The sequence below is a fragment of the Dromaius novaehollandiae genome, chromosome 11 (assembly GCF_036370855.1).
Source record: "Dromaius novaehollandiae isolate bDroNov1 chromosome 11, bDroNov1.hap1, whole genome shotgun sequence".
NCBI classification, from domain to species: domain Eukaryota; kingdom Metazoa; phylum Chordata; class Aves; order Casuariiformes; family Dromaiidae; genus Dromaius; species Dromaius novaehollandiae.
Window position 1 is genome coordinate 7,102,119 of NC_088108.1, and position 15,161 is coordinate 7,117,279.

At 45.2% G+C, this 15,161-nt stretch overlaps 1 protein-coding gene and 1 long non-coding RNA gene across 7 annotated transcripts in view; both read right to left on the reverse strand.

The window, feature by feature from the left end:
- LOC112989092 (phosphatidylinositol-binding clathrin assembly protein-like) overlaps positions 1-2,825 on the reverse strand; it is a 33,516-nt gene extending 30,691 nt beyond the window's left edge. For 2 of the 6 annotated variants that reach the window (XM_064518164.1, XM_064518163.1), the window contains exon 1: positions 2,282-2,825. In XM_064518164.1, the coding sequence (XP_064374234.1) occupies positions 2,282-2,411 (130 nt within the window). In that variant the 5' untranslated portion in view covers positions 2,412-2,825. The remainder of the gene's footprint in view (positions 1-2,281) is intronic. The other 4 variants (XM_064518165.1, XM_026110005.2, XM_026110006.2 and 1 more) reach the window with 3 other exon arrangements.
- A 2,441-nt stretch (positions 2,826-5,266) lies between these two features.
- Positions 5,267-8,102, reverse strand: LOC135329499 (uncharacterized). The gene is made up of 4 exons (XR_010390934.1): positions 7,954-8,102; positions 6,837-6,954; positions 6,259-6,397; positions 5,267-5,328 (listed from the first exon to the last, which is right to left on the reverse strand). It is a non-coding gene; the product is annotated as an uncharacterized LOC135329499 (long non-coding RNA).
- Positions 8,103-15,161: the final 7,059 nt, after the last annotated feature.

Below are 15,161 nucleotides of genomic sequence, written 5' to 3' on the forward strand. Positions count from 1 at the left end.
TTACTTAAGTTTTGGGGGTTGTACTCGCTCTTAAAGAAAGTGTGACTATATTACCCAGAAATTAGTAGCCAGAAAAACTCCTGGACTCTGGAATACCAGTTCACGCAGTGCATGTGTAATGTCTTCCCCATTGATACTCATATTGTAATTTTAAGCTTTCCTTATAACTAAGGAAATATGGCAAAGAGAGGATTTTAGAAATTAATCTGAACTGAGCACACTGACTGAAATTCCCACACGTTCCCAGATGCAACTGTAGCAACTCTCAAGAAAATGTTCTTGGTCAAGTTTTTTTTTGAGCAGCAATTACAAGTAATACCAGATGGTGCAGCATTTTTAATGATACACACGTGTGGGGACCAAGGTGCAACTTGCAGGATTAGATCCAAGTTATGTTTTAATTTATATTTTACTTAACTTAGAAAGCGTTTTCACTGTACCTTTGAAAATGCACTGTGTTATTGTTTCAGAGATTACAGTGTAAACTAGTATCATACCTGCTTGCATTTAATACGGGCAAGTTCTGTGTACAGGTGTACAAGTAAAAAAAAATTAGCAAGTGCCACACAAAGGCTTTAATCTAGCTATTTCAGTGGATGTTTGAAAAGAAGCCTGGATATGCTCAACAAACATTTTCTAGTGTTCATTGGGATTTTTTTTAAGCCCCTTACAGAGATATTTGTAGTACCACATTTCAGACCCCTTTTTCTCCCACCTCATCAAAATGTTGCTCCATTTCAGATAAGCAGTTAGAATAACATGCTTTTTATTCGTCTTGGACAAAAGTCAGAGAAAGTGAATTATACCAAAACACAGAACTCATTCAGCACAGGAGGTCCCTTCAGGAGACTGACAGCTCTAAACAGGTTTGTATCAAGAGATATCCAAAGGAATTTGATAGTCACAACCTAATCTCTATTTATGTTAATCTCAAATCACACAGTTTTTCCAGTTTTCCATTTTCTTATTTTGTGAGGTTATATTAGGTGACATTATCTTAAGAGTATCTTTCAGACAGTACGCTACTTCTGGTAAGCTTCAGAAACTTGTAAGCTATTGAGCAAGCTACCACCACATTCTGGCTTCCTGTTATGTTGCCATTTCTGGACTTCAGGGTTACCTCATTAGGTTGCTCTACCACAGGCAGAAAATAACACAAGATAAACTAATGGTGCAATGAAAGTAGTACCTTAAAGGAAAAAGAACAATCAAGGGTAAGCTACCCAGTCTTAACACTTTTAATATCAATAGAGTAGCTGCAGTATTTACCATTGTAGCTGGCTTCCAGTCATTAGGATCAATAGCAAGTGAAATATATTTGCTGTTTTTTAATTTTTAACTATTTGATCCATCTCAAAGGCTCGCATACAAGATGCCCGTACTAACAGATGAGTGCCACAGAATCAGAGCGCCGAACTATCCTCAGATAACTTAACACAGTATGCCTGTTCTGAGAAGTTAAAACAGCAGACTTAACACCATCAACTTGAAAGAGTCCTGCACTGCTAGCAGCCTGCTCCCTTGACTTTGAAGAAACCAACATACAGTTTCATGTTTTACTTCCTTCCTCTCCTTAACCAAAACACACACGCTACCATCACTTTTAATAGACAGCGACAGGGTATACCACCCAACATGCAAGCTTTGAAGCATTCAATACAATTTTGAGCAGTCAAATGATACCAACAGTGACTTCAGCTGCCAGTCAGTTATTAAAAACTGACACGAAGCAACAGTACTGACGCTGGGCAGACTCTGGGGGTAGCCATTTACATTCTTTGACATACAGGAAGGAGTTTTAACATATTAACTGTTTAAGTATACGGGCAGCAACCTGCTCCCATCTTGGAGAGATGCACTGATCTACTTCTCCCCTTCCTTTAGCTCACCTCAGGTGCTTGATCAAAGGTGTAAGACAGAAAGCATGGTATTTTGGGAACTGTTAGAAGTGCGCAAACAGCTGGCCTCCACCAGACGGACAGAAGAGCACTCAAGAACAAAACCTCTCGCTCACTACAATAATACCACAGCACTTAATCCACCTTTGCCCCAGGTGCAGGATTAATAAGCACTACTATATCTAGAGCGCACAGTTAAGAAACACTTCTCGGGAAGAGGAGTTCACAACGTTGGGAAATGCTCCTGCACTTCTCCCCCCCGGCTGGACGGGGCGTTACGCACCTCCCGCTCCCACGTGCAGGAGGCTCCCGGCAAACTCGGGAGCCGCGGCCGGCCCCGGCCCCCCCGCGCAGGCCGCCCCTCGCCGCCCGGCCCTACTCACAGTCCAGGTGCTTCTTCTTGGGGCCCATCACCTCGTGGGTCGTGGCCTTGCAGACGGCCTTGGCGACGGCCGAGCCGGTGACACTGTGCTGCGCCGCCGTGATGCGGTCGGTGATGGACTGCCCCGACATCTTCCGCCCCCGCGGCGCTGCCTACCCGCCCGCCGCCTCCCGCTCCCGCTCCGCGGCAAGGCCGGGGCGCCGGCGGCCGCTGCCCCGCGAGCCCAGCGGAGCCCCCGCCGCCCTCCCGCCGAGGAGGGAGCCCGCAGCGCCCCGCCGGCCCCCCCGGCGGCACCGGCAGCGGGCGCCGCCTCAGCCCGGCTCCGCTCGCCCCCGCCGCGGGGCTCGTCCCCGGCGCCCTCCGCGCCGCTCCCTGGCGGCGAGGCGGCTCCCGCCCCGCCGGCTCGGCTCGGAGGAAGGCGGCCGCCGCTCGGCCGGCCCCGCTCTGCCTCCGTCCCCTGGGCGCCGCTCCGGCTTTTCCTTTCACATTTCCACTCCCAGACAAAATGGCGGCGGCGCGGCCACGGCGTCAGGTGACCGCGCGCCCGCCCCGCCCCGCCCCGCCCCGCCCCGCCCCGGCGCTGCCCCGCCCCGCCCGGCGCGCGAGGCGGCCGTTGGGAGCAGCCGCAGCCTTCTGCCGGTCGGTGCCCTGCGCGGGGCCGCTGTGGGACGGCTGCGCCTCTCGCGGGGCCCGTTGGGTTTTGGAGGCTCTTGTCCACGTCCTGCACGTTAAAAGCAGTCCGCAAAGACCTAGCAAGTCGGGTGGCGGAGGCGAGCCGCACCTTGGGCCTCGGCTCCACACCGCCAGCCGGCGTGGGCAAGCCGCGCCACGGTGCTCGCGGCCGCGCCAGGGTGGAAGGCTGCGGTGGATGTTCAGTGTTGCAGGAAGCTTCTGTGGGGCCTTCGAAGCGCTGCAGACCTGTTCGCCATGAGCAAAACGTCAACCTCTTCCTTTGCCCCTTCCCCACCATCTTCAGCTTTTTGTTCTCTGGATAGATCTAAAAGAAAAAGAAAAGAGCTGGTCTGCTGGCGTTATGTTTCCTGTGGTAAGAGGAGCACCCCAGGAGTACGAGCGCTGGCAAGCACTGCCAAAGTGATGGAAGAGAGGAGCTAATGCAACGTTTTATCGCTCGTTTTTGTGCACCAAGTTTTCTTATTTAGCCTTGTGTAGCAGCATTCGCTTCTATGGGATTGCAGGGAAGGACCTGCAAAAGGGCTTTATGCATGGCTTTTCAGCATCTCTTGGTGGTTACAGAGAAAGAAGAAAAGTCCCTCAAAAAGCTGTTTTTCTCTTGCAGACTTTGTGTTTTATTTTCAGAAGCAACATCTATTAAAAGAATAAGTGCAACCTCCCTTGTTGAATCCATTGCATGTTCAAATGAGGAAATTAAATTTCTTTTGAAGTTCCTCCCTGTAATTGTGTTGTATGCGTACTCCTATATTAGAGTATTGAAAAGCTTCACAAGAAACTTCTTTATCGGGGCACAATTGTATCGGGGAATCTGAAAACCTGTTTAACCGCAACCACATTGACCTGGTTTTGAGGATATGGGTCTTGTTTATTTAAAATCACAACAAAGAACCAGGCAGGACAGGAGCTGGGTGACGGACCTAACTAAAGAAGGGAGGGGGGAAATGGTAGATTGCTATACACATATATTCACTCATTTGCTATTTTCCTGAGAACAAACAAGAAAGCAGTTGCAGCTTTTGCCAAGTGTGATAGTGGTTTCTGTGATATGGAGACCTGCCCATTGGAGCTGGACTGTTACCAACAATATGTTTCAAACAACTACCAGTCATATGTTAATGATATCTTGTGAGGAGAATTAAACAAACAGTTTAGAAATGATAGGCTCTATAAGTCACTAGCAATTCCCTTGATCCTTCCAGGCTGGCTGTTTTCGTACCAGCTCATTAGGTGGCTAAAAATATGACAGAGGTTTAAAGAGAACTACAGAAATGAGCAGGGACTTCTCCCTAGCAGAACTGTTCTGGAGCAGAAATTCAGGAGTCCAGTTTGTGGGATCTGGCTCACTTAACGGGGGTCAGCTGGGTTTGATTTTAAAAATACTCTCCAGGAAGCTCTCTTTTCTTCGCATCCACATAAATGGCAGCTCTTACAACGATAGGAAGAGACAGAAAAAGCAGTTTTGAAGAAACCTTCTTACTCAGAACTTGCTCCTCTGCCTATTACACTGACAACCAGTGACTATATATGCTCTCTGACTTCAGTGAAAGTGAATTTGAGCTTCCAGGCCAAAATGAGAAATTTCCCTTTTTCATCATCCAGCAGAGTGAGGAAAGGTGGGTTTTGCAATAAAATGGAGTCCAATTGTATCGCTAATATGACAGCACATTACTATAAATTGCGCATCACAGAATAACTGTTATAATTTCAATTTATGATTCCACTCTGAATAGGACACCCATCCCCATCCTGTAAAGTAAATGTTCATTTCTTATATTCTCTGATGTTCCATGCATCCATCCAAATGGGTGTCGTGACATTGTTATTCTTTTGGCATTACGATTTCCAAAGATGGTGTTCCCCGAATGACAATGAGGAAGTTTCACTGTTACTGTAAGAATCATTAATTGTTTTCCAGCCAGGTCTTGAGGCTCCAGTGAGGACACGTTCAATTGTACAAGACCCTGCATGAAAACTTAGGAAGAAACATTCCTTCTCCCTCAAGTGTTACATTCTCAGTTAGTGTCTTCAAACCTGATTTTATCTTTAAGATAGGTATCAATTTATTCTTGAATATGTGCATAGAGTAACATATACTACAGAAAAGCGTGACAGTGCAGTGGAAATATTAGCAGTCCTGTGATCTGGGGTGGAGAATATTCTGAGTGAAGGATTTCCATAACCCTAAGGGCATAAATACATTAAAACATGGTCACTGCTATTAAAATATTGAACACTTCCTGTACCAGAAAATGTTACGGCATCTTTAGCTCTGCTGGCAGCAGGCAATTTCTACCTGCTTTATTTTTGCCTTAAGACTTGTTGTTTCTGGAAAAAATAATCTTGAATCTTCAAAGCCTGAGGAAACATCAAAACAGTAAGAAAAGAGGAGATGGAAAGATTAAATAAGCATTATAAAGATGTCTGAATCTCTTAGGGCTTGTCTAAACAGGGAAGCTCTTTCGAAATAAGTGAGCGTGTGAGCTGAAGCACAACAGCTATTATCCACCCGCAGTAGGGACTTTCTTATTTTATTCTATTTCAGAAAGCCTAATTTTCACATAGGTGCCTGAGGTGAGTGTTTTCCACTGGCTAGGAATGCCTCTGTCTTTACTGAATTTGCTGGTCAGGCCCAAATAGGAGTTCACGTTTCTCTCTGTAGTCAGCCCATCAGCTTGCTCCAAATTCAAGCCATACTATGCGCAATGTGGATGACTGAAGATCATGCCATTTGGCATGAACTTATAAATGGATGTAGCCTGTAGAATCTAAATGCCAGACAGTAGGAAACAGACAGATATTTAATGGCATTTAGGTCATCTGAACGTAATGCGTTATAGAAGCACCTTGTTTCAGGTTAACGGAGCCAGCTTCCAAAGCACTGCTTTTGTGGAGCAGATGCACACGAAGAGCTAGGTAATAGCTCTTCTTTAATGACTGCTTATTGAGTACTTGTGTAATTCTTATTCCAGCCAACAAATTATGCTGGGATACTGAAAAGTATCCTGAAACCTTCCTGCAAGTTTTATGAAAATAGTGTGGTCAAGAAGTCCATGCTGTCCTGACAGAAGGAAAACCAGAGATACTAGCTCAAAGTACATATACATCAGAGTACTACTTGTCAAAGAATCTCTATAAATACCCCCATAGCAGGAGAAACATGTCAGAAACTGCTGCCTTTTAGACATTCTGCTATGCAACACAATATATATACAGTAAATCAGGTACTTGCAGCACACCTTATCTTCCAAATGCATTGGTTTTTAGTTATGTGAGAAAAATACTTACTGTAACACAGAAGTGCTTCATAAAGAAAAAAAGTAACTAAAAATAATTTGAAGGGAAGTGGTGTCATTTTAGCCCTGCACTTCTTTGGGATGTTCCACTCTGCCACTAAACACCTCTTTCATGCTACAGTTCCCAGGACCTGTAGGCAAAAAAAGAATTCTTGTCGGTGCACAGGGTATAAAAAGAGGAAGAAATCAAGTCAAAGGTATAAGTCTACATTTTTGCTGTAATGCAAAACTTTATCCCGTTAGTAACAGAGTGTTTGGGTGAAACACTACACGCTTAGAATCAGATAAGGGCAAGGAATTATAAGCTCCCACCCACTAGGGCGGAGTGACGAGGTGCATTCATCATCCTAAATTAGAGATAGTTGTGCTGTGACACCATGAAAGATGCACAATTAGCTACGCAAATTGTTCCATAGAGATTTAATTGAGAGGTATGTACCTAGACTAAAAGGAGGGCTGGAATGAAACCTTATCCACCTCTCTATCAGCTCCCCAGTGCTGACATGCTTGATTAGTCCCAAGGAGATAAGGAAGGGTCAATGTTTTTTAGGGCTGACATTTCTCTCTCACCTCACTCCTGCAGTGCCACAAGGTGAGCGGAGGTTTTCTGTGTTTCTCCAGGAGTCACTTGAGCACATACAGACTAAAATGCAGCTTGTTGCTCTCCCATTTTCTTGCTTCTGTGGTTCTGCCAGGAGAACAACAGCAGATCTTATGTGACGTAGCTGGCAGTTCTTGCATTTACACCAAATAGGTACTTTTCCATAGCCTTCCTTCCCCCCCCCCCCCCGTTTATCCCTCTCATGTGGAAACAGCTCATCTTTTACAATTTAGTTTAGCTTGCTCTTTAGCAAATCTCTTTTCTTATTCCTTCTTCCTGCACCTATGGACTTATGTTCATATTTTTATGGATGAAAAACTGGAAATGATATGTTCAGTTTACTTCTTGGGTCATTCATTATGCTGCCTAGCGTTTATTATAGGGCGAGTGATTAGGGCTTTTGGAGAAAGGAGACAGGAAACAGACTCCAGACATTGTTAGCGTATAAATAGCCTTGGGGAGGTGGTAGTGGCGGAGAGAATGGGACATTTCTGGGATTTTGCCATAACTGAATGACACAGATGGTTTTCCAGTAAAATGAATATTTTGGTAATGAGTAGTGAATGTGCTTCAGTCTGGCAGCACCTACAGCCCCAAGAATGCAAACAATGTAGAAGTAGGTTTGTAAATAAATACCATCTGTTCAACAGCATTGAATCCAAAATATTGCAGAACCTGCCTTAACGGTGACTGCTGTTTTGGTAGACATAGGTGAGATAAAAATCACTACTAAATACTTCTCATAAATAGTGTGATTCTCATCTCCAAAGTATAAAACTTGCCTAAAATCAAACTAGTTTATTCCAAATTTAAGTCTGAGAGAATTAAACTGATGCAGTTAGCTTTTTTGCTGACGGACGTGAGGCATCTCCACTGAAGTGCAACTATAAGAGCGCAGAAGCTGCTTCTTACGCAGTAACTTCTGTAGCTGGGACAGTTAAGTATCTGAAAAGCGTCTTGCTACCACTCCTCCCCTCGAGGGAAGGAAACATGCAATCCTGTGAGCAGCAGCAGTAGTGAAGCCTGGTTTCCTAGTTACTACGACTGGTGTTTGGAGGTTGATTTCCCTTCTGAACACACTGATACCTGATAAGAGGTGAGTTCCTGCCGCAGCCTTTCTTTCTGTAAAGACACTAATGGTCATTTCCTCTGGCTCCCTATAGTCCATTAAATTTGCAAACCAGAATATCTTTGTGATCTTTACTCCGGTTGGATTTTGCTGAAACTGGCTGATGGACTCAAAGGTTTCTAGGAGAGAAACAGGCAGACAGAAAATAGAGAAATGATTATGTTCTAAAAAGTCTAAAAAAATTGTATAAATGAATTTTAAGAACCTTAGTCTTCTAGTTGGCTAATTTTTATCTGTTCAGAGACATCACAGAAAAAAAAATCATACTGTTGTCCAGCTTGGATTTATGGCTATGATAATCAGGCAATCTGTTTTAAAGGTTTTCCTTTGGTTGCACCAGCTGTGAAGGAAGGAGGAGTGACGATGCAAAAGCTAATTGTCAGCTTGCCATGTGCGAAACCATGAAAAGTCACAGCTCAAGAAACGCAAAGAACACAGCACCGCTTCGTTCTGCCCTCGACCTCGGGACAGTCCTAGAGGGCTGTTCACAGGCTAGAGAAGATGAATCTTCATTTCCCTCTGAAAACTGAGTTGTAAAATGTGGATAAGAATTTTAGCTACATAACTGGGACTCTGTATAACTAAATTTGTCCGAATCTTGCATAACTGCAAAATACTAAAAGATCAGATCACGAGTCTGTCAGTGGAAACTGCGTAGCTAAAAACTCAGACCAGTTTTTATGTTTAAGTTGTCTTTTTTTTAGTGAGGGATCAGAGAGAATTGCAGGGAGAGACAGGCCTGAAAAAGCAATTCCTTAAAAGAATAATTTAATAGAAAAATGTAGTATGAAAATAATGGAACAAGGAAAAAAGTGAAGATTCAAACAAAGATCAGTGCTGAGGACTGGAATTCCCAGCTCATTTTCTCTGCGGAAGAACAGAGGTGATGTACAAAGAAGAATCATAAAAGAGATGGATGGAGGAGAACAGAAAAGTTTGCTGGAAGCGTAAATCATAAAAGATCCTTTTTTAATGGAGACTGCTTACATTTGTGTAAATCTGGAATAAATCCACTTACCTCTATGTTTCATTGACATCAGTAAAGTTACTTGACACATACAGATTTGCAAACAAATCTGGCCTGAAAATGGCAAGACAGAAATTGGTCAGAGGAAATTTACTCTTTGAAAAAGTTTCATCTACAGCTCTCTGTGTGTCTATTGTGCTTAAAAAGCTTACGATGCTTAAAAAATGGACCATTTTTTCTTCTGAAACAACTAATATTAAACATCGTAAGAAACAGGTAAGCAACAAAAAAGCTGTCAGTAAAAATATTTTATGAACTTTAGCTGCATCTTGTTACTATATTTTCTCCTTGTAGCTTAACACGTGGTGTGGTTCCTGGAATAAAGGATGGGGGAGAAGCTAAAGCTGGATTTTGGCCCTCTGTATTCTGTCCTTGCTTTGACTGGCACGTCGTAGTCCTCAATGGCAGGCAGTAGAGATTCTCACAGGTTCATTCTGACCAACTGAATGACGAGAAAATGTTTGACAGGCCGATACCAAAATGGTATGGGGCTGGGAGTGGCATGAGAAAAATCTCAGAGAAGTATATTTCTGTAAAAACCCACGAGAAAGCTGCTTCCAAATCTCAGGTAAGTGTATTTCTGTGAAGTCCAAAAGAAAGTTACTTCCAAAAATCAAACCAACACTCAGAAAGATAAAACTTGCCTTCAGCGAAAAGCGTGACCTCGCAAGGCACTGTCGCCGTCGGCGAAGAAACGCTGCTGAAAGGAGTCGGGAGCTCTTACAGAAAGGTAGCACCGCTGCCGGGTCCTGCTCCACGCGCCGGCGGTGTCCAGCGGGCCCCAGGGGAAGTTCGGCTCTGCCCAGAGGTTCGATGGAGGTTCCTATAAACTTCTTCAGCCCTACCAGACTGGTCCTGGGATTGAGCTGGGATAAAGCTCTTTTTTCCAGGACAACAAAGTGGCACCGGATTGCGATCAGGTTTGTTTTGGTACCAACCAGGTGTACAAAATCAAACACAGCCTGTGTTGCCTTTAAGCCCTTTTTCAGAGTGCTCCAGAAACATGGAATTTGTGCTCCACAGCATATGATCAGTATAAGCCACGTATTAATTTTCTCATCTGCTGTCACATGAAGATAAGTCACACTTCCTCTGCTTCCTCCTTCCATAACGCTCTTGTTGGCAAACAGCGGCCTCAGCAAGGAGCGCTGGCATCAGTCTGTGCCTAGAGCCGGACGCTCTGTCTCACGGCGTGCTCCAACTTCTGCCTTCGAAATCGCTGCTGAAGTTTGAACTTGTAAATTGCTGACTCCGTATAGGGAAGGGGCAAAAGAAAGAGGAAAAGAAAGAATGAAAGGAAGGGCAACAAAAAAAAATCTAGAGTTATGCCACAGTTGCGTAAGTGTTGGTAGGCAGAAAGTCAGCCTGCCCCTGCACCATCAGCTTTGAGCAACTATCTAGTAGTGCCTTCCCTTAGATTAATCTTATTCCCTGAAGATGTGTTACTGCCCATAGGGACATATTGGAGAAGAGTTCTGTATTATTTCTGAAGTGCCTCCTTTTAAGAGATTTTCTATTTGGTCAAGAAGCTATTCTGATTTTTGTTGCTGAGCATTTAACAAAGATTCCTGAAAGCCACCTTGCTTTGACTTCTCTCCTTGCCTTTAAAATTCAATGTCTTTTAAAAGATAAAATAAAATAAATACTACAATATAATGTAAATAGTGTAGTAGAATTATTTTAACCTGGTCCAGTTTCGTCCGTTACCTTATGGATTTAGTTCTGAAAAGCAGGCCTGACTGAGGAATCCTGTGCAGATTCAGGTTCCTGAATTTAGGCTTGAAGGTCTTGGTTTAGGGGTAGGGGGTCCACGTTTCTCTTTTGGCTTTGGGACTCTCCTGGGATGAGTCTTGCTTATTTGCTAGAACTGTGTGTGTGTGTGTGTCTGTGTCTGTGTGCACATGTGAGCAGTTTTGATACTGAGAGTCACTGTCAGCATTACCAGAAGTAAGAGCTGAAGTTTGCAGGACCCTTGGTGAGGACCAGGATGGCCATTCTGACGCTCTTAACACTGCTCATTTTAACTACAGGCTTACTAACCTTGGAGAAACAAGAAAGCTAAAATCATCAGACTAATACAATTATACAAATGATCTTGTTGCAGTGGGCCAGAGAAATATTTTCTTACGTCCTGAGGAAGAACAACATACCTGCTTTATGGGAGATGAATTTAACGTTTGGGCGCTGATTGGGTTGTAGGGGCTCCCACCATGACAACAGAGGAAGGAAAAAAACAGGGTAGCTTTGGCAAACATTCATATAAAACTGCTAATAAAAAACAATCCTGTATTAAAATCAGCTTAAAGCAGTCCTGGAAATTGTAGTCTTGTCAGCCTTATTTGTGTACCAAAAAACCTGATGGGAACAAAAAAAACCCCTAGAATTATGAGACATTTAGGGGAACAAGAATTAGTAGGGACAAAGCTGCATAAGTCCACAAAGCAAAATCTTTCATCTCAAAACATATAAAATTCCTTGAGTGTGTCGCTAGGAGATAAGGGCAAACCAGCACATATCTTTTATCTAGACTTTCAAAAAAGACATGGAAGAATGAGCTAAGGCACTTCTGAAATGCCCTCGAGGCATCTTGCTGTTTGGCTAGGTGCTTACAAACCTTTGAAAAGCTGATCCGAAAAGGAAGAAAAAAAGTAGACGTAAATGGTGAATTTCTGCTCGGCAAAGAGCTAAGAGTGTTTAAAGCTCAAATTCTTAATGTAATTACCTGTCATTGCTGATGAAGCAAGAACTGAGTCAACGCCACTGAAACACAGCAGCTCCAAAATGGCCCGGGAGACGTATTTTTATGCAACACACAATTAACCCAAAGGGCCGACCTGCCGACCTCTCCCTGGGCGGCCGCAGGGTTTCTGCCGTCTCCCCTCGAGGTTTCCGCGGACCTCGAGGCTGGTGGGCAGCTGGTTCACCGGCTTTCCACAGTCAGCAATTCCCTCTGTTCCTTTCATCTGGCTTTTTGGAAAATCCTAGAGCTAGCAAGCAGCTCCACGAGCAACAGAACTAATGAATAAACTCATACATAACGTTCTATACAATTATGTCATCTGATTGACAGGGTTTTTAGCTGATTTCTCCTAAGTTTGCAGCACAACGCTGTTGCTTATGAGTCATCAGAAAAGCCACGTGTTATGCACATCCTAACCACTGGAAAAGCTTCACGGGAGTTCACACTTTATTGAACATCAGAGAATCCACACGAGAGAGAAACCTTGACTGAAGAGTGGATTTTCTGGTGTCTAACAAGACCCAGGCTCCCATTATGGTTTTTCGCAGAGCTGAATTAATTCCGCTGCCTTTCTCTTGACAGAGACGTTAGCAATCTCTCTCTCTGCTCAGCTTGATCATCTGTTCCCACAAAATTTGCAAGAACTTAATTTTTTTCAACCATTTGTTCCTCAATCACGTTCAAAGTGGCCAGGGATGAAGAATTGCTGGGGAGGGGGTGGATAAAGACTATGATCTTACAGGCTCTATTCCCTTTCCAGGGATGAGAAAGGAACAAAACTGGCTCATAAATGACGCAGAGAAGAAATACTGCTTTTCGTCCCTGAGGGAAGGCTGCTTTGCTGTAGCTGCTGCTGCTCAGCCAGGCGTGGAGGAGCCCCAAGGGCACGAGGAAGGTGCCACGAAGCCCCCAGCACCCCGTGCCGCAGCTGTGCAAGGCCAGGAGGATATTTCGAACGGGCTGCATGCCGGAGAAGCAGTGAGGTCCCTGGCAAGCGTGCGATACGTGCCTCCGGGCCCGTAAAGCGGCTGGGCTGATAGCAGTGCGGGGTGGATCTGCAGTCAGGAAGCCAGGTCCTGTGCTTAATTGTGCTGGAGAAAATCCAAAGTGAGCAACAACAGCTTCATTAGCCAGCAACGGCAGGGCTTCAGGGCCAGCACCCGGGAGGGAGGATCCGTTTGCTTTTCTGCAAGATGGTTTTTAAGAGGTTACGGATTGGTGCCTCTTACTGTCTTCTTCTGTCTCATCCTTTAACTGTTTCTATCTTATTAGACAGTAACTTTTTTAAAGCAAAGATGCCCGCCGGGTGTGCAACACCTTTGGGTGCTGAAAAGCCCTTTTTTGTTTACTCCAGCTGCATCGTTGTGCCCGTTGAACAGTATCACCTCGTACTGCACATCTCACTGTCCTTGCCCCCGAAATATCATGCCACAATAACAATTCCTGTTTTTCCACGGTAGAGGAGTTCCTCTTCTGTTTATGCAATTAAGCAGTGAAAAATAAAACTGAATACTGGCAGCCCCTAACGCTTCCCTAATCTGGAAATTCTGACAGCAGTTTTACCCGCTGAAGGCAAGTCTGTGCTGCTAACATGCAAACACGCACACACTTGCATATTGATGAATTAAGTTCCTGCTCCACATTCGTCACGCCGAAGTCTTTCAGTCTTTCAGGGTGAGGCGCTTGGGGAGACCGAGCGGAGCCGATGCTCTTCTGGGCTGGGCAGAGATGGGCTCCTCCTCTGCAGGTGTTTGTGCCCAAGCATGGTTTAGGTGCCCAGTAGAGAGAGACAGGGTGGAACCTGGGCCAGGAGATGGATACGGTGGGACCAACAGGCCCCCTGCGCCGTACGGAGCAGGAGGAAGGGGATATACTCTTTTCCTGTGCCACCAGCAAGGAGTACTTTCTTCACTTAGAGATAGTGCAAAGACTCCACACATCACAGGGTGAAGATAACTGCATTCGTATATAAATTTATTTGCCTGTTTTAGAAGTTAGAATGAAAAAGAGGCAAGAATAGCAAGAATAGGAACTAAGAAACCTCTCGCATCTGAAACTGGTTGTGTTCCCGGAAGCCCTTGCCCAGGGACGCTCCTGGACCTCCACAGCTCCAGAAGAAGAGGAAGAAGTGTAGGCTGGAAAAATGAGTCACATATAAAAACTCATTTACGGAGAATATTGCTCAGTTGGCAAAATGAGGGCAAGCAACGGGCTTGGAAACTGGTGGTGTGCAGTGGGTCACAGTGACACGGGTCACAGCCCATCCACCTGAAAGCTTCTGGGTGTCGGCACGTTAACGTTGCGTAGCTCAGGCAGAAAACAGCTTCCCAAGGAGGAGCCGATGGGGAGCACCCTGAGCTCGCTGTGCGGTGCCTGGGCACAGCGAGATAACGCTAAGCAAGATACCGTGTTATCGCCCCGGGCAAGGTGGCCCGTTGTAAGAGGGGAGGTTGCACCAAGCCGACCTGTTTGCTGCTCTTCAAATGTGCGCGGCAGCCTCTTGCTCAATGTGTCCGTGTTCAAATTGCAGCACTTTAATTGCTCATTCTGAACAGCACCTGGGGCTGCATCGCAGCTCCTATCCCAATGCATCAGCCAGTGGCAAAAAACAAGGATTTTGGTACCCACTGCCGGCAAACCAGAGCCAACAGCTGCTACAGGGATGAATCCCACAGGCAGCATCTAAGCATATATGGCTGAAGTCCATCACTATCATCTACTGACCAGGAACAAAATTATCATAGGTGGCCCAGCTGCCTATTTCTGTAACCAAAATGCACATTAACCTGTCAAAGAAACAACTAGAGCAGTAATGCGGGTGTCCGTGAAAGGCAGGCAGGGAGCAGGGGAGCTCCCACCTGCGGCACCGGGGATTTTGGCAGGACGGCACTCGTGCAGCGGGAGGCAGGAGGTTGTACGCGGAGCTTTGCTTTGAAGGAGTATTAAACCCAAACATTTGGGGATCACATGCAAGATTTTGAGAGTACCAGAATGTACATTTCTAGTAGCAATAAAATAAATAATACCAAAATAAAGAGCTATTTTTCCTTCCTGCTGTAGGATTCGGAAACAAAAGCCACCCTCCAGTCTGGGTTTTGGCAGCATTGCCATCAGAGCCGGACGGGATCACCAGTGGTGTCCACATCTCAACTTGTCCCCGGTATTGCTGCAAGTCAGCACTGTGCTGGAAGAGCCAACAGGGAAAACAATCATTTTCTCTTCCTTTTTCTAGCTTGTTTATTCTGTCAACACGCAGAAGTGGTGGTATGTGCACAGCTTCCCAGTTTTTGGTAGTGTACTCTGCCCCCGACACGGCGGGAACAGGCATCGGGCAGCAAAGCTGGTGCTGAAATAGGAACTCTGGTTATATATAAAATGTTTTTTTTTCAGGGCATACT